The 16199-nt window shown below is 44.5% G+C and overlaps 1 protein-coding gene across 2 annotated transcripts in view; it reads left to right on the forward strand.

Moving 5' to 3' along the window:
- The first annotated feature begins 376 nt into the window (after positions 1-376).
- The window catches only part of zswim6 (zinc finger, SWIM-type containing 6), a 49504-nt gene continuing 33681 nt past the window's right edge, over positions 377-16199 (forward strand). For both annotated transcript variants that reach the window (XM_041058898.1, XM_041058897.1), the window contains exon 1: positions 377-905. In XM_041058898.1, coding sequence (XP_040914832.1) covers positions 479-905 — 427 coding nt within the window. In that variant the 5' untranslated portion in view covers positions 377-478. The remainder of the gene's footprint in view (positions 906-16199) is intronic.

Below are 16199 nucleotides of genomic sequence, written 5' to 3' on the forward strand. Positions count from 1 at the left end.
TCACTTCCCCCTCCCCCAAAACCACGAGGCTCCGGTGTTGACAGGCCAATCACCGCCCACAGGCAGCCAGCGTTCAGCCCGGCTTCAGCATCCACGGAGGGACAAAGCTTCGTCTCTCCGTCCGTGATATCTGTCAACGCCCACCAGTAAAAAAAAATAAAAATAAAAAGACGGTACTTATTACAGCTCAACCCCGACTTTTAAAAGCTTTTTATTCGGGTCTCAAACGTGGCTCACAAAGGATTAGCGGCCGTGCGGGAATTCCGCCCTTACGGAGCTAACCGGACAGACCCCGCCTTCACTTAATTTGTCAACAAAGGGGTTTGACAAGCCCGGAGAAGCCCTGCCTCCATGTTCCCATAAAAGGATGGTTTGGCCATACACGGCCAACAATCAAGCCGTGGGTAACCGTTTTCCCTTCCCTATCCCGTTCATATGGTGCGTTGACTTCCTCCGTCGCCGTTAAAGCGGAGCTATCATGGCGGAGCGCGTACAGCAGCCCCCAGCCAAGCGGCTCTGCTGTAGACCGGGCTACAATGCAACATGTAGGCAAGGCCAGCGGGCCGCGTGGGCGCCGTGCGGCGGCTCGGCAGCCACCCAGGGCGAATCGAGCAAAACCCAGAGCCCGGAGTCTCTTCTGGACATCGCGGCGAGGAAAGTCGCGGAAAAGTGGCCGTTTCAAAGGGTAGAGGAGCGTTTCGAGCGGATCCCGGAGCCCGTTCAGAGACGGATCGTGTACTGGTCTTTCCCGAGGAGCGAACGGGAGATCTGTATGTACTCGTCGTTCAACACGGGCGGAGAGGAGATCGGGAGTAGCGGGGACAGCGGCGACGACACGCGGCTGCCGTTCCGACGGGGCATCGGTCTGCTGGAGAGCGGCTGCGTGGACAACGTACTGCAAGTCGGTGAGTGATGTGATGGGACCGGGCATATCGAGTACAAATACAACCATACACGGCGATTAATAACCCAGCAAACAACAACACGGCCTATATTAAATGTCATTGATGTGAATGACCAGAATAATGTAGGCAGATAAAGTGACAGGCTTTGACAACAAAGGGTGAAGCGACAGACACAGAGAGGCTACAATGGGGCTTTAAATCTGCTGGGTGCATGAATGGGATGTGTGACTGGGGCATTTAAATCCTGTTTTTCTCGGGGCAGTTTGAGTGTGAAATGCAGGGTAACTACAAAGCCTCAGAATCCGCTAATTGCTTTGAAAAATCAAGCTGTGGCTTGAACAAAAAACAAGGAATCCCCACATCTCCACGCCACCAGACTCTGACACTGAGAAACGTTAACAGAATAAAGATAAGTGCCTATATCTGCTGTCTGCTGCTGGTTTACAGGCAGTAATGTGAAATCCATCCATGTCCATCTCTGACACTGAAGTCCCAAAGATTTTTGAAGCTGGTCTGGGGTCAGGTCATGAGTTGGGCATGCTGCTGCAGCATCAGGAAACACATAAAACTACTTAATATGTCTTTAAACCTGAGGTTAAATCCAACTGGTTGACCTCACATGACTTAAAATAAGAATTTGGAGACACTGAAGCTCAGTTTTTCTATTTAATCTCACAATTTCTTGCTGGAACTGTCACATTCAGTAAACCCAGAAGCCACTAAAACACTGGGTGACCTTTAAAAATCAGTTTAAAATGATTACATAAAACTATTGAGTAATAAGGGAAGTGCTGAGCGTTGGGCTGGGTCTCAACTGACACACATTACATTTGAATGAGCTGTTCTGTGTGGCACAGTTGAGATGCTGTTGAATAATACTTGTGTGCACATTGTGCGTTTGTCAGCCGACACAGGAGTTTGATCAGCAGATGCATTGTGCGTTCGCTGTTCTGCAAAGAGGAGCTAATAAATGTGAACTACTGAATTGGAAAGAAGTCAAACATGCAGCCTCACATTGTTGTTGTTGTATATTTAGATCCAGTGGAGCAGCAGCATGTTATTACTGGCACATTTTTTTTTTTTTTTTTTTGCATATTTTCATGTTTATAGTCCACTGAAAGGAGGCGTGGGTTTATTTATTTATTTGTTTTTCGGAGTGAAACAGGAACAGTGTGCTGAAACGACAGTTGCTTGTACATGACAACTTTCCTCCACCGTGACTCTGCAACCTTTGATTTTATGTCATCAGTCATTCAGGTGCATTTTTTTTCTTTCTCTTTTTTCTGACGTGCTTTAAAGAGCACAGCCCCTTTTTTGAGATTTGAATCACCCAGCACACATATCAAATACCCAGCATTCCTATTGTGAGTTTGGCACTTTGTTCCTATTTTCATGTTCATTTGTGTCTTTCAAGCTTCCTGTTGCCTCCAAAAGGAAGGCAAACAAAAGCACCTTTTCACTCCCTTGTTAAGTAGAAGAGATTTGGAAGGAGGAAGCGTATTGAGCACAACGATTCTTTTAAATGGGCCACGATTCACACCAGTCTACGGCCAATTGGTTTGGGTTTTTTTGTGCGTATCTATAATTGAAAAAGAAAAAAAAAAAGACGACAGAGTGCTCCTGGCCGTGAGAGGAGCAGACGTGGTGTTGAATTGAAGAGATAGCTCACTTTAATGAAGACGGTCTTCAGTTCACAGCCTTTATCGCGGCGTGGTCAGCCGGGAGTCTTTGATTGTGTTGCTGTCTGTCACCTGTGAGATCACGAGATTCGGGGACACCTTCTCAGAGAGGAAGGACTGTAATCCCATTACTCTGCATGGTTAATTTGAATTGTAATGCAATCTGAACACTTGAATTTCTGCATGACCTACCCCCCCCCCCCCCCCCCCCCCCCACACACACACACACACACACACACACACTTTTAAATGCAGGAGGTTCATGTGCTCTTTGTGTACTCACTGAAGGGCCACAGGGAATACACACTCACAACACACACCGGCCTCTGTCCTGCCAAAGCGAGAGGCCTATATATTCCCACATATTGGGAAATGTTTCTGTAGGGAAGAAACTGAATCTGGGTTGTTATTCCACAGAGTGAGGCGGGGGTGTGTGTATGTGGGGGGGGGTTCTCGATATGCATGCTTACAAAGAGGAATAACAGTAGTGCACACACACACATAGGGAGGGTTTCTTGGCTGATTGCACCCCAGCCTGGAATTTGCTGGAAAAATAGAGCCAAGAAGTGATAAATAAAAGATGTAATCTCCCCACGTGTGGGCTGTACCGGAGCAGGGAGGTTTTCTCGCAGCAGACCTTGAGGAAATGAATTGGCACACATTTGCTGTGTGGACCCTCCACAGCAAACCCCCACTGTTAATCAGCGAAAAGATAAAGGAAGCCATTTTTTTTTCTTTACAAGAGAAAATACTGCAGCTTCTCGTGTTTGGACTCGAGGGCTTCTTTATTCCCCGGTTGAAGCCAATATCGTAGTTTGTGGCGATGTTGTTGTGTTGCGAGCTGGACGAAGCTTTTCCGCCAGCACCAAAGAAATAACCGAAGCACGCTGCTGCTCCAAATACACTTTTGGCCGTAGGCAGTTTAATACTAAAACATTAATTAAAGAGTCTAGAGCTGCACCAATGAGCCGATGAGTCGGCTTTTAAGTCGTTTTTGAATAATTTGATGTTTCCAGCTTTTTAAATGTGAGAATTTGCTTCTTTTCTTTGTCTCACATGATTTTCAACTCTATATTTCAGGGGTTTCTGACTTTTGTTAAGACCGATAGAAGAAATTTGAAGAATGTGCAGTCTTGTATTTCTGGTGGTGGTGAAACAGAAATAATTCCTTCATCACTGGTCATTAATTGTTGCTGTGTTTACCATCAGTGGTTTAATTGGCCTTAACATTTCATTGAGCTTCTAATTGAAAGTGGTAAAGCCAAAGTCGAGGCACTTACACATAAAATTTAAAGGCTTTTACTGATTGATGCATAAAGTGAGATTAAAATTTACTGTTTTTAATTTGTATATTCAATCAAATCTAAAAGCTGATGCAGTAAAATATTCTGAGCTGATAAAACAGGAGGGGAAGAAAAATGAGGGAACTTAAAGGTGCAACCAGTATGGGTTCAAAATGAAAATGTGTCAGTAAGAAGCAGAATCAAACTAGATTCTCACTAAACAAGACAAATGGCGCCTTATTGAAACCGATTCAACATCCTCCATGGTAGTTTTTAAAGCCACAGAGGAAGACCAGCTCGTCTGGTGTGAAGTCACTTTGCAGTGAGTCTCATGCAGAGAAGCAGCTTCAGTTTGCACTCGGGGGTCTGGAGGCAGAAATACATCCTGTGTGCAGAAACAGTAACTGGAGCTGCGACGTTACAGAAGAAAATCAAAAGACAGTAAATCTAAAAGGGAAAAGATCCACAGGCACTAAAACAGAGCATTTTATAACTGTTTTAATTTAATGATAATGACATAAGAGTTTTTAACCAGGATGACTCTGTGTCAGAAGTACGAGGAAATGCCATGAAGAAACCTGACACATCACCAAAGTCGTTAGGATTCATCCTCTGGAGATGATGAATGTTTGTGTAGAATTTAATGGCAATCCATGAAACGGTTGGTGAAATATTTCGATCTGGATCAAAGCGGTGGATCGTCCGACCCACCCCTACAGCCGTCTCACTAACATGGCTAAAAACAGCATTTCACAATAAGATTTCCTGGATGTGAGACAAGCGTCTAGTGATGCAGGAACATTTTTGAAATTTGACTTTAACTGTGGCACTAACAGGGCCTAGACAAAGGCCAACTGTTTCTGATTGACATCAGTAGTTTTTATCGAGCCCTCGATGGTCGCTGCCTCCTGGACACGGACGGTTTCATGGCCGTAAACATGACCCGGTGTCGCACCGTATATGTTGACGTACGGGTTTGAGCTGACGTGCAGGCTTCAGAGACGTGTTGAAGTATAGGCTGCGGTGTTTATGTGCACTGAGCACGGTTATTTCAGAGGGAGAAGCTGCACTTTCTCAGCCAAAACAACTTTAAAACAGAGAGGAGAAAAAATCAGATGCAAACCAATGTACACCGTTACATTTACCTAAGCAAGTAAATACATGGTTTCTATACATGGTTTGAAACACAGGCTGTAATGTGTTTGTTAACCATGCTACCCAGTCATTAGGTCATATTTAACCTGCTTGCACTTTCATGCGGTGAAGTTCATACACTTCAGACGCCTTCCTCTCCTCGTCTGAACCTTTATCGATGTTCTTCCATCTGCTGTGTAAGGTCAAAGGTCGCTGAAACATCAGCGCTGATCTTTTTCTTTTTTTAAGTTTTGATTTAGAGGATTGTGTGTGGGTGTGTGTGTGTGTGTGTGTGTGTTCTGCTGCTCTCAGAAATTTCGTTGTCATTTTGTGCACTTTAGTGCAGAATTTGAGACTCTGTGCTCAAGTCTGTCACCGGCCTGTTGCTTCGTAGACAGAGGGCTGATGGGGAGTGCTCGTCTGCTGTCACTGCAGTCTGTGGACTCTGGCACCGCGTCCACCACGATCGTGTGTGTCTGTAGTTTTCCTCACATTTCATCCTGTGATATTTAAGAAGCGCTCCGGCCTGTTTCTGTGCTTAGATGTTAGGTCGGGTTTGGTTCACGGCGTAGTGTCAGCACACAGTGAAATCTCACCGGTGCACTTTTTGTCATCGCTGGAATAAAACCAACCAGAGTCCAGTCAAAACTTTACCCGTTCTGCCCTGCAAAGGACGTTCTGGCTCGGTGATCACCTGATGAGGTGCAGTGTCCTGAGACGAGTGTTAGCGTCGTCACATCGTCCTGATTTGTGGAGGTGGAAGAAATAGTCAGATCCTTAAGTAAAAGTCCTAATACAGCGATTCTCCATTCAAAATATTATCTAAATAAGAAGTAGAGAACTATGAGGATAAATGTACTTATAGGTATCCAAAGTAAAAGTACTACTTCTGTGGTAAAATGTCCCCTGTGACTGATATTATATTTGATATCATCAGATTAATTTTAATTTATCGGGGTGTAAGTGACCTTTTACTGCTTGAGGTGGAGCTAGTTTGAACTACTTTATATACAGCTCAGTATTTTAGTCCATTGGATCTCAGCCCAGGGGCCCGGGCGCCTCCAAAGGGTCACGAGAAGATGAAGAAGAAGGTTTTTGGACCTTTCTCTCTCCCTTCTTTGTGTAGCTGGTAACAACTTGTAGACGCCTGAAACACGGCAAAGAGCCACACATAGACGCCACGTAGATTTTAAGATTTTACATTTGATTAATCAAGAAAACATCACAGTTCTGTGAGAAACCAACATGAAGATCCTCTGTCCATATAGGCAGCTTTTACTAAATCTCTGATATTTTGATACAACAGCGGCTAAATTCAGCACGCTGCTTTGAATTAAACTGGAGCTAGGCATATCAAGGCACTAATTTGTGCTATCTCACACACACACACAAACACATTGATGCTTACATGATGCCTCAGGCGTCTTGTATACACTGATTACTGCTGGCTCGCTCTCTCATCTGCAATTTTATGAAGAATCAATGAATTGGATCTTGCCACTCTGCTGGTGTATGTGTGCACGTGCACATATACGCCAGCGCTCAGGCTTTTAGGCTGTTGGTCAGCATTAACGATGTATGCGCCGCACCTTAATATGCTTCTGCTCTGCAAGATCGATTTTTATTGGCGCAACATCGGGCGCATGCCGTGAAACGAGTGCCTGCGTGAGGCCAGCCGCTGGCAAACGCTGCCGCTTTGAAGTGTGGTTTTACACTGCATTGACCACACTGTGTATAAAATTTTTAAAAAAGAGCCATAGTGACGGTAACAGAGACAGTAAATGTTAATGTCCTACAACCGAGTCAGTCAGTTTTCCTGCTGTTGTTGCTGGTCAAAGTCTTGGAGTTCTGCCCAGGTATTTTCCAGGTCAGTGTCAGACACCACGAGGAATGTGGCTAAAGTTTTCATTTCTGAGTCCACATGGATAGAAATATACACACACACACGGCTTAAGCTTTTTATAACAAGTTTCATTTTTCAGCGGAGGGAAAGGCTTTTAAATGATAAGGCTGTTGTTATTCTGTATTTTTTCATTTTTTCAAAAATATCATGAAAAAATTAAAAATATTTTTTCCTGTCGTCCCCACACCGTCTGTGGCTCTCAGCTCCCAGAAACCCATCTGCTCCTGCTGAAGATGTAAATCTTTATAAATGGGTCACGAATATCTGGTTTCATTGTTTTTAAAAAGCAGGAAGAAATAGTTCATTAGGTGGACTATTTTCAGCGGTGGATTAATCCACATTTGGCGCAGCAGGACGGTGTGAGTGGGACTGTTTCTGAGAAGCTCGTTTTTGTGTGAATGGCATTTTTTTTTTACTATTTTCAATCTGCAGATTTATTGATAATCATTAGTTACAGTCCTAATGGTGATGAAGGAACATGTCACAGTGCAACAGTGTGGATCACTGATGTGTTTTTGGAAACAATGGCGCTCTCTGGCTCAGTGGAATGAGACCTATCAGGCTTTGAGACGCACACAATGCTTGTTAGTCGGGTAAATTCACTGTTGGATTTGTTGACAATAACAAAAAATGAATATAAAAAATCACCAACCTTATCCTTTAAAGGTTGTTTACTAGTTAAATTTACTGATGGTCTCTCACCGCAGCTGCTCCTGAATGGTTTAGCACTCTGTCCACATCCATCCACGTCTCCCTGATCTGTATTCCTCTGCCGTATCCCTTCATCATTAACCTTCAGCTGGAGGGAGAGGAGAGGCGGCGGAGCAGAGAGGCGGATGGAGGAGGGGAGGAACCAGTTTACCTCCACCTGCCCTGAATCGACTCGATAAATCCTGTTTTGTTCTCATTGGCACGTAGCTTGTCCGACACGCACACAACAACAACAACAACTGCTGTGGAAACACCTCGGGCTGCACCTCCCCATTATTTTCATTGTCCATTAATCTGCTCCTTATTTTGTTGATTAATAGTTTGTAAAATTACTGTGGAACTGTTTTGATAATCAAGAAGAACTTTTAGTGCATTACCTTGTTCCAGCGTCTCCAGTTGAGAGGATTTGCTGTTTCCTTTGTCTTATGTTGATCGCATAAAACGAGAACTCAGGAAACATGTTAAAAAAGTCTTTAATTTGCTTATTTTGTCTGAGTAAAATCACAAAAGAAGAAGAAGTTGTAGCGTGGGAATGTTTGACATTTTTGACTTACGATGATTAATCCGTTAAAAAAATACTTGCTGATTATTTTGCTGTTGAGTGACTTAAGTGATTAATTGACTAATCGTTTCAGCTCCAGATTCACCTTTGCCTCTCAGAGTTCTCGTCTCTCGTGGGCGTTTGGGGAGTTTTATTAAAGCCTGCACTGTCTCAGCAAGTCAAAGCCTGCTGCTGTCCTCGCCTCACGGGAACTCTGGGCCTCATGGGGTGGTCTCTGAAGAGCAGCGCCCTTCAGACCTCCACAGCTCTGCAAACAGAGCACTTCAGTTAACAGGTGAAGTGCTGCGAGCATTTTATAATGCAGCGTATTAGCACTGCTCACGATTTTCTGAGGTCATCGCCGCCAAATGTCCTGTTCTCCGATTCTCATGAGAACGAGGCCGTAGTCGCACACAGAGAGAGAGAGGAAATGAAAATAAGTGTTTGCTGAAGGGGCAGCGCTGAGTGGCGCCCGAGCTTTTGTCTTTGCAGAGCAGGCGGCTCACCTCTGCCAGCCTGAGTGTTAATCAGAGGCTGCTTATGAGCAATGCTTACCTTTTAATGGGAACTTAAAGGTGCCATCCATCAGAGGCTGTTACCTTATAGCTCACAGCCAGGGGCATGTTTAATGAAGACGGATGCTCCTCTCCTCTGTCCTCTCCTCAGACAACAGAAACACACACCCCATAGCAGGTATATAACATGTATGTGTTCCTGTTGTCGGATATACTGCTGGAGCTTTCAGGAAAATTACGACCTGGATGTTGATGTGATGTGAACGCTATTTACAAGTGGGAAAGTGGTAATTACGGTAACTCCAGTGTGACGTAAACGTGGGATAACATTAGCAAGGAGAAATGACTTAAGTTGCTAAAAGTGCATGACCATGTTGGCTTGTTGAAAACGGGGGAAAAACATCTCGAGTCAACGTTCAGAGTGAAGCACCACGGAGGCCTGAAGCGCGGAGAGAGTTCAACCTTAACTTTGACCTTAAACACAACACGTTTCCCTCTGCCAGATAAGGCTCCTGCCATCTGCCCTCAGTGTCCTCTTTGGCCCAGGAAGAGAAATCGTCATCGTGTTTGTTTAGCCAAATTCACCCAGTACACCCAGCCTGTGTGTCACATAATGTAAACCCACTGACTGCGAGCCAGCACATGCAGATTTCCCCCTCAGTCTTTGCCACGGGACCTATAACCATTCGCTTCCTGCCTCCTGCTTGTTACTCAGGGATCTCCAGTCTGGTTTCAGTTTATTATTCTTCCCCTTTGCATGCTCCACCTTTTGCACTGATGTCTGTATCTGTAACAACAAGCAAATGATCTTGTTCTCCTGGTCCAACTGTCGCTGCAGGCCTTTCCCCAACCTCCAGCATTGCTGCCTGACTCACAGATAACCTGCTGCTTTTTGGCGAGTGCCTTGAAGCTTCAACAGGCACAGCGTGTTGGAGTTAAGACAAGTAAAACCAGGTTCTGAGACATATCCTGAAACTATTTGATCCTGTATCGATTGTCTAAAGACTTCCAGGCAAACCGTTGCACAACTTTGTTACCGCACATGAAAACATCCTCCATTGTCGTCATTAGTACTGAAACAACAGACGCAGTCAGAGAGCGGCTGGTGAACGTAGTGGAGCGTCATCGATATTTTCCCCCAGGAGCTGGTAGAGACCAAAAACAGAGCTAAAAGAGAGGGAACGCTGGACAGGTGGACACAAACATGAGTCCAGATGAGCGAACCATACGTTTCCTGGTTCATTTTTCCTTTCTACTGTAAGTGACGTAACATTGTCTGTCGGAAAAACGAACAGGACTTCAGAAACCATTGTTTTTCAGACTACCCTCACTCCAGAGCCACAGAAGACAGTTTCACACGTTGAGTCAAACTCTCTGTGACGAGTAAAGAGACATTTTTTTTTTTAAATCCGAGTAATAACGCCCCTTTAATCATGAGAATAATCAGCACACGATACGGTAATCAATCTAATTATAACCACGTATGATTCTGCTTAACTGTCAGTTTCTGTCAGAGAACCAGTTGTTCTGTAAAACACACACACACACACACACACACACACACACCTCTGAGATGACACATGCTCTCACAAGCCCTGCAAACTCATCCGGTATGTTTCCACACATATGGGGTATGCCTGGCATGCGCCTACAAGTTGAGTCATTGTTTGCATCTGTTAAAGATGAGTCAGTGCGGGATGCACTTGAGAACCGTATCGACTGGGCTTTAATGCAGTTTAAAGCAGGAAGGGGCGGCGAGGGAAGGGAGGAGGGTGATCAGATGAGTGTGTGTGGCTGAGTTAAAGTGATGGGGTTAGAAAATGCTGAGGATGGAGGAAGTTTCAAGCCCGGCTTTCAAAGTCAGAGCGCTCGCACTGATGCTACATTACATTTACTGATCAGGGATTTACAGGGACAGTTTGGTCTTTGGTGTGTTCACTGGGCAGACTGGTCCTGGATATGGCTCGGCTACAGGGACTTTGAGACTGTGTAATTAATAATTTATCAATTAGTAATGTAATTACTTGTTCTATGAGTGATGTGTAATTACTTATAATATTTTAATGAGCCTTGCACAACATTCTCCCCAACCCACGGGTTGGGGCCCCTCAGACGGGTCAGAGGATGAGTTTGATGGGTCATGAGATGATTAATGGGGGACGAAGGCTTTGAGGTTTTTCTCTAATCTTTTGCTTTTTTGTGAAACATTAGATTTTTTTAACCACTTTGGGTTATTTAGATTAAACCATGTGATAAGTTTAGAGGGGACATGTCTCTGTGGTGGAACAGATGTAAACGTGGCCCCTGGTTTCTTTTTAAAGGGGTCACACGAGAACAAGGTTGGAATCTGTTGGTTTAAAAGTGCATTGTGTTTAATGAGCTTATCATGTGATTTTAATGTGAAATGTTAATCTCTGAAGTTCGACTGAATCTGCCAAATATTTTCTCGATGAATCACTGACAACTGAAAAATTCCAGGCTTTTGTCAAACTGTCGACAATCCAATCGAGCTGAGTGAGTGTGTGTGTGTTCTGTGTGTGTGTTTTTACATGTGTGTGTCTCGAACAACTGATCCAACAACATACCCAGGCGGCGTCTTTGTCTCCGTCCGGCTGAGAGCAGCCGTTTAACTGTCAGCGTAACGTCATAACGTCGTGCCTGTAAGAGGAAAGAACGCTTTGCTACAGCGTCGCCCCGGGAGGAGGGGCCCCTCGCTGTCAAAACAGGATGCAGGTCACACCTTATCATGGCACTGCATCAAACCAGATTTACACACCCTCAACCTCCTTTATATTTAGGCTAAACAGACAATGCAGCTTGCTCAACGTTTCTGTGAAAGGAGTCAGTCTGCTTAAACAGCAGGTCCGACTGGACTAGAAGACAAACAGCGCTACAGTAATGTTCAGTCCTCCCTCAGCCCTCCCCCTGATCGATCGGCTCGCTCTTTGTTTGGGCGGCACAGTTCGTTTTGCTCTCCGCTGCCTCGCATTATCTGTCTATTCCTGTCTAAACCAACCAGCTCTTTTCCTCCCTGCGTCTCATTTACCAGCTGGAGGTGCTTTCCTGTTCAGCTGTGATGGGATTCGTCATGTCGCCTCACGGTTTCTGTCCTTCCTCCCCGTGACTGAGAGCTTCGCACACGCAAAACGCGAGCTACGATCATGATTACAGTCGCTGGCAGCTCAGATCGACAGATATTAATCCGCCTTTCTCACACAAGTGGTGAATAAACATGATATCTGTCACTGCTGGGAAGCAGCTACGTGGATGTACTAAAATGCTGTGTTGTCGTTTGACTAACAACACGCTACTTTAGATCAGAGCTGCAGCAGTTCAGTCAAAAGGAGAGTAACTGGAACTATACTGATAACTGATAAAAGTAATAATAGTACCAGTAGTTTCAGGTTCTCAAATCTCAAACAGAATTTGCTGCTTTTCTGGACAATTAATCGAACAAAGCGAGACATTTCACGACGTCGCCACAGTAACGTGATGGACATTTTTCTCTGTTTCTGAGAGTTTTATAGACTAAACAATGAATTGCGACAATAGTCGGACGATTGATCAGTGAGTAATCGTTAGTCTCAGCCCTCATCGCGACCACATTCTTAAAGGCTGGCTTATTTTCTTTGAGCGCTGAAGGAAACCTGCGTGTTTTTGAGGAACCTTCTCTGAGATGCCATCCGACCAGCGGAAACAGAAAACATGGCAGTGAACTGTGACGTTATGACGGTTTGAACTGTGTACAGGTTTCGAGGAGTATAAAACGCATGTGTGGGGCTAAAAAAAGTTGTGTTAAGCTTTCTGTTTATCCAGAGTGAGCGAGATGTGAGACGAGCCGAGAGACGGCGAGTTTGAAAAGTGAAAAAAAAAAGATTAGATAAATAGATAAGTTAGAATGAGGTGAGGTTACCAGACCACTGCACCTGCCCACTCATCTCTGCTTTAAAAAAAAACTGTCCAACATGAATCAGCGTTGTTGAAGGAGGGTTTTATTTCACAGGTTGGTTTGGTTAAGCCACATTTGAAGATCAGAACCAAGAGTCTTCATTGACTTCAGTACAACAGCATTAAGGAAGTGTACCTTCTTGGTTCTCTCTTCATGACATCTCTGGTCTTATATTTATATGTATGCAAACATAGCGTGTGAATGGTGAGATATGAAAATAGCCTTACTGGAAAGGGTTGGCCCAGTCAGATGTGTTTGGTTTTCAGTACTGCGGCTGCTGTAAGCTGATTTTTTTACTGTGCAGTCGCTGTTTGTGGCTTTGCTTCTGTGACGTTCTGTGAGTTCAGAGGCTGCAAATGTTCCCAAAGATTTTTAAAAAAGGCAGCGAACACATACACGTGCAAACTCAGACGATGATTCTTAGACGTGATAGAAGTTTCTGGTAGCTTCACCACATGCTCACGCTCCCATGTAACCCACACACACACACCACACACTGGTGTTTTCAGCCTGTGACCTCAAGGGAGCAACTGCTGATAGGTCAGAAGTGAAAGGTCACATTGGTGAGCACTGCGGTCTACAGCAGGTGTGTGTGTGTGTGTGTGTGTGTGTGTGTGTGTGTGTGTGTGTGTGTGTGTGTGTGTGTGTGTGTGTGTGTGTGTGTGTTTGGACAGATGCAGATTAGCAGACTGCACTTGTGTCCTGCAGGGTTTTCATTTTTTGTGTTTGTTTATTAATTTATTTATTTGGGGATGATGTGTGTATTTTCCAGCATTACAGCTGGCCTTTAGTTTCTGTCCCTTATTTTTTTTTTTGTCATTCGCCATCACGGCGTGCGGTCAAACAGGAACTTACTGTCTGTGCGTTCACGGACGCCGCGACATCCGAGATTTGTGAGTCATCTGTAGGTCTGAGTGTGTGAAGTTGTCGCACTGAGGCTGTGGCAGGGAACAGACTGTGACATCTCAGAAGATGAAGTGATCCAGTGGAGGGAGATTGTGACATTGAAGGGAAAACAAAATGCAGAGAGCAGCTGGAGTTGCACCACCGCTCTCCCACAGGAGCTGGAGAAACATTCAGGTTACTGCGAGTTAACTCCGTCCACTCAGAGACCCAACGCTTCCCAACGAAGCTGTTCCCACAGTGAGCTTCTCCCATCGGCCTTTTGTTGGCCTGCTTCACTGATGTGCTGCCCGTTCCCACATCGGCTTTTTTTTTCCTCCAGCTTTTTCCTCTCTGGTTATTTTGGTCAGTATCTAAATCGACGTGATCAAAGGCGAGATGTGAATAATTTAGAGCGGTGAGCTTACCTTCATCTTTGTTTCCTTTTTTTGTTTGGATCCTGTTGCTGCAGACTTTAGCAGCTGTTCATCAGCATCTCGCAGCTATTTAAAGGAACATTTTGTGAAATACTTTTCCTGCTGAGAAAATTGATAAAGCTGTCTATGAAGCTGGAAACGTGGGAACAAGATGTAAGGTGCTAATCACTGAGCTTTAGAAGAGCTGGGTTTTTGTCACCCTTGGACAGAGCGAGGCTAGCTGCTTCCCCCTGTTTCCAGTCTTTATGCTAAGCTAAGCTAACAGACTCCAGCTTTCAGCGTTGTGTTGAACATGGTTCAGAGAATATAATACAATCAGGTCAACATGTAAGCAAACAGCAGAAGCTTTTATTTTATTTTGTTTATGGGATTCCTGGGCTCATTAGCGGCAGCAGTGCAGCTCAGTCTGTGGAGACTCTCTGTGGTGCATCTCAGGAGCACAAACAAATGGGAACAAATGCATTTGGAGAGGAGAGGCACTGGCTGGCCTGCTGATGGTCCTCAGAGGCTAAACAAATGACTCTCACTGAGCACATCGGGAACAGACAGCACTCAAACAAATGCTTTTAAACGAGGGAAAGACAAGGAGGGAAAATCCTCCTCTGTCCCTTTAGAAGCTTGTTGTCAAACCTCTGATGGCCGTTATTAGTCTCAGCAAAGACACGATGACGTAAAAACTTTGTGAGATTGCTTGTGTTAGTCTGCACATGATCCTCCACGGACGAGCCGGTGTTTTTCAGGGAGCAGAAAGCCTGGTGGTTGTTTTCAGCTTTGTCCCAAACATCCTCAGCTCAGTTTGAAATCAGATTCACTCCGTTATTAACGCACACTGTGCCCTGTTCATGTGTGATCGTACCCGCTGTGGAAGAATCTTTACTTTAGGAAAAGTACTACAAAATAAAATACTTCATTGCCCTGCATTCAGAATTATGTGAAAGTAAAAGTATTATCAGCAAAATGAACTGAAAGTATCAAAAGCAAAAGTATTTGTTGTGCAGTAAACTGTCCCCTCTGAAATGTGCAGTATAAGTATAAAGTAACATAAAATAACACTACTCAAGTAAAGTACAAGTACTTTAACACTTGAGTAAATGTACTTAGTTACTTTCCAGCAGTGCTGCTGTGTGGACTGTCAGTGAGACAGGGCCTGTGTCAAAGCTCCTGTGTGTGAAGTCAATCTGTTAATCCACGTGTCTGCACAGTGTGGTCACATGTATGTTCTGTATCTGTTAGATTCAGCAGTCCATCAAAGCCGGGGCCCCAGGACTCCAGGGGCCCCCAAAACCTACAGTCGTACCCGTGTGGAATGACGTGATGAAGGTGTTTAGGTGGGGGTCCTGAGTTTTGAATCCCTGAATTCACGTGTTAAAAATGGGCTGAAACGATTCAGTGATTCGTCTGTACCTGTCTACACTTCTCCCAGCTGATGGATCCAGTGACAATGTAAGAAACACAGATAAACAGATCAGGTCACGATGACTTTTCCAAACCAGACACTTTCAATAATTTAGCGTCAAACTGACTTTAGCCTTTGTGTTGTGAGAAAGCTTTGATTTATTGATGTCTTGTCATGTTTCGTACGGATGTTAACCATGTATTGTAGCATTACAGCAGCTGTGCTGCTGTTTGTTTCTGCTGCTGTGTTGTTTGAAAGTGATCATGGACCGTGGGCACAGTCAGGATGTAATATCCAGGCAACAGGCTGCTGTTTCTGTCATGTATGTGTTCATTAATTCATGGAGCCTTTCCTCAAATAAAATCAAATAAAAATCCTCCTGTTTTTGTGCAGGTGTGAACGCCTGACCTCAAACAAACACACGAAGGCTTTTTATTCACCACACGTCTCTGGCTGTTTGTGGACGCTGCCGTTTAAGCTGCTCCTCGCTTCCTAACTCAGCTCTGACAACATGAAACCATCCATACTAAATTAATTAAACAATAAACAATTAATTATTACAGTTTAAGGCAGTTAAATCTATGCTGAGTGTACTGTGGATGCTGTCAGCGGCAGCTCAGATCGCCTCAGTCAGCTGCAGGAGGCTGTGTGATGCCCTGACCTCTGCTTTCACAGCACTGCAATAATTATTCTATCAGCAGAAAATTAATTAGCAGCTACTCTGACAATCAAATGAACGTTTTAGTCACTTTTTAAGCAAAAAGTCCAAAACATTTGCTGGTTCCTGCTCGTTAAATGTGAGTCACTGTAAATTCAGTATTTCTGGACTCTGCGGCTGGACAATGCAAACGTGTGTCACCTCAG

Source organism: Toxotes jaculatrix, chromosome 16 (genome assembly GCF_017976425.1).
Source record: "Toxotes jaculatrix isolate fToxJac2 chromosome 16, fToxJac2.pri, whole genome shotgun sequence".
NCBI lineage: Eukaryota > Metazoa > Chordata > Actinopteri > Toxotidae > Toxotes > Toxotes jaculatrix.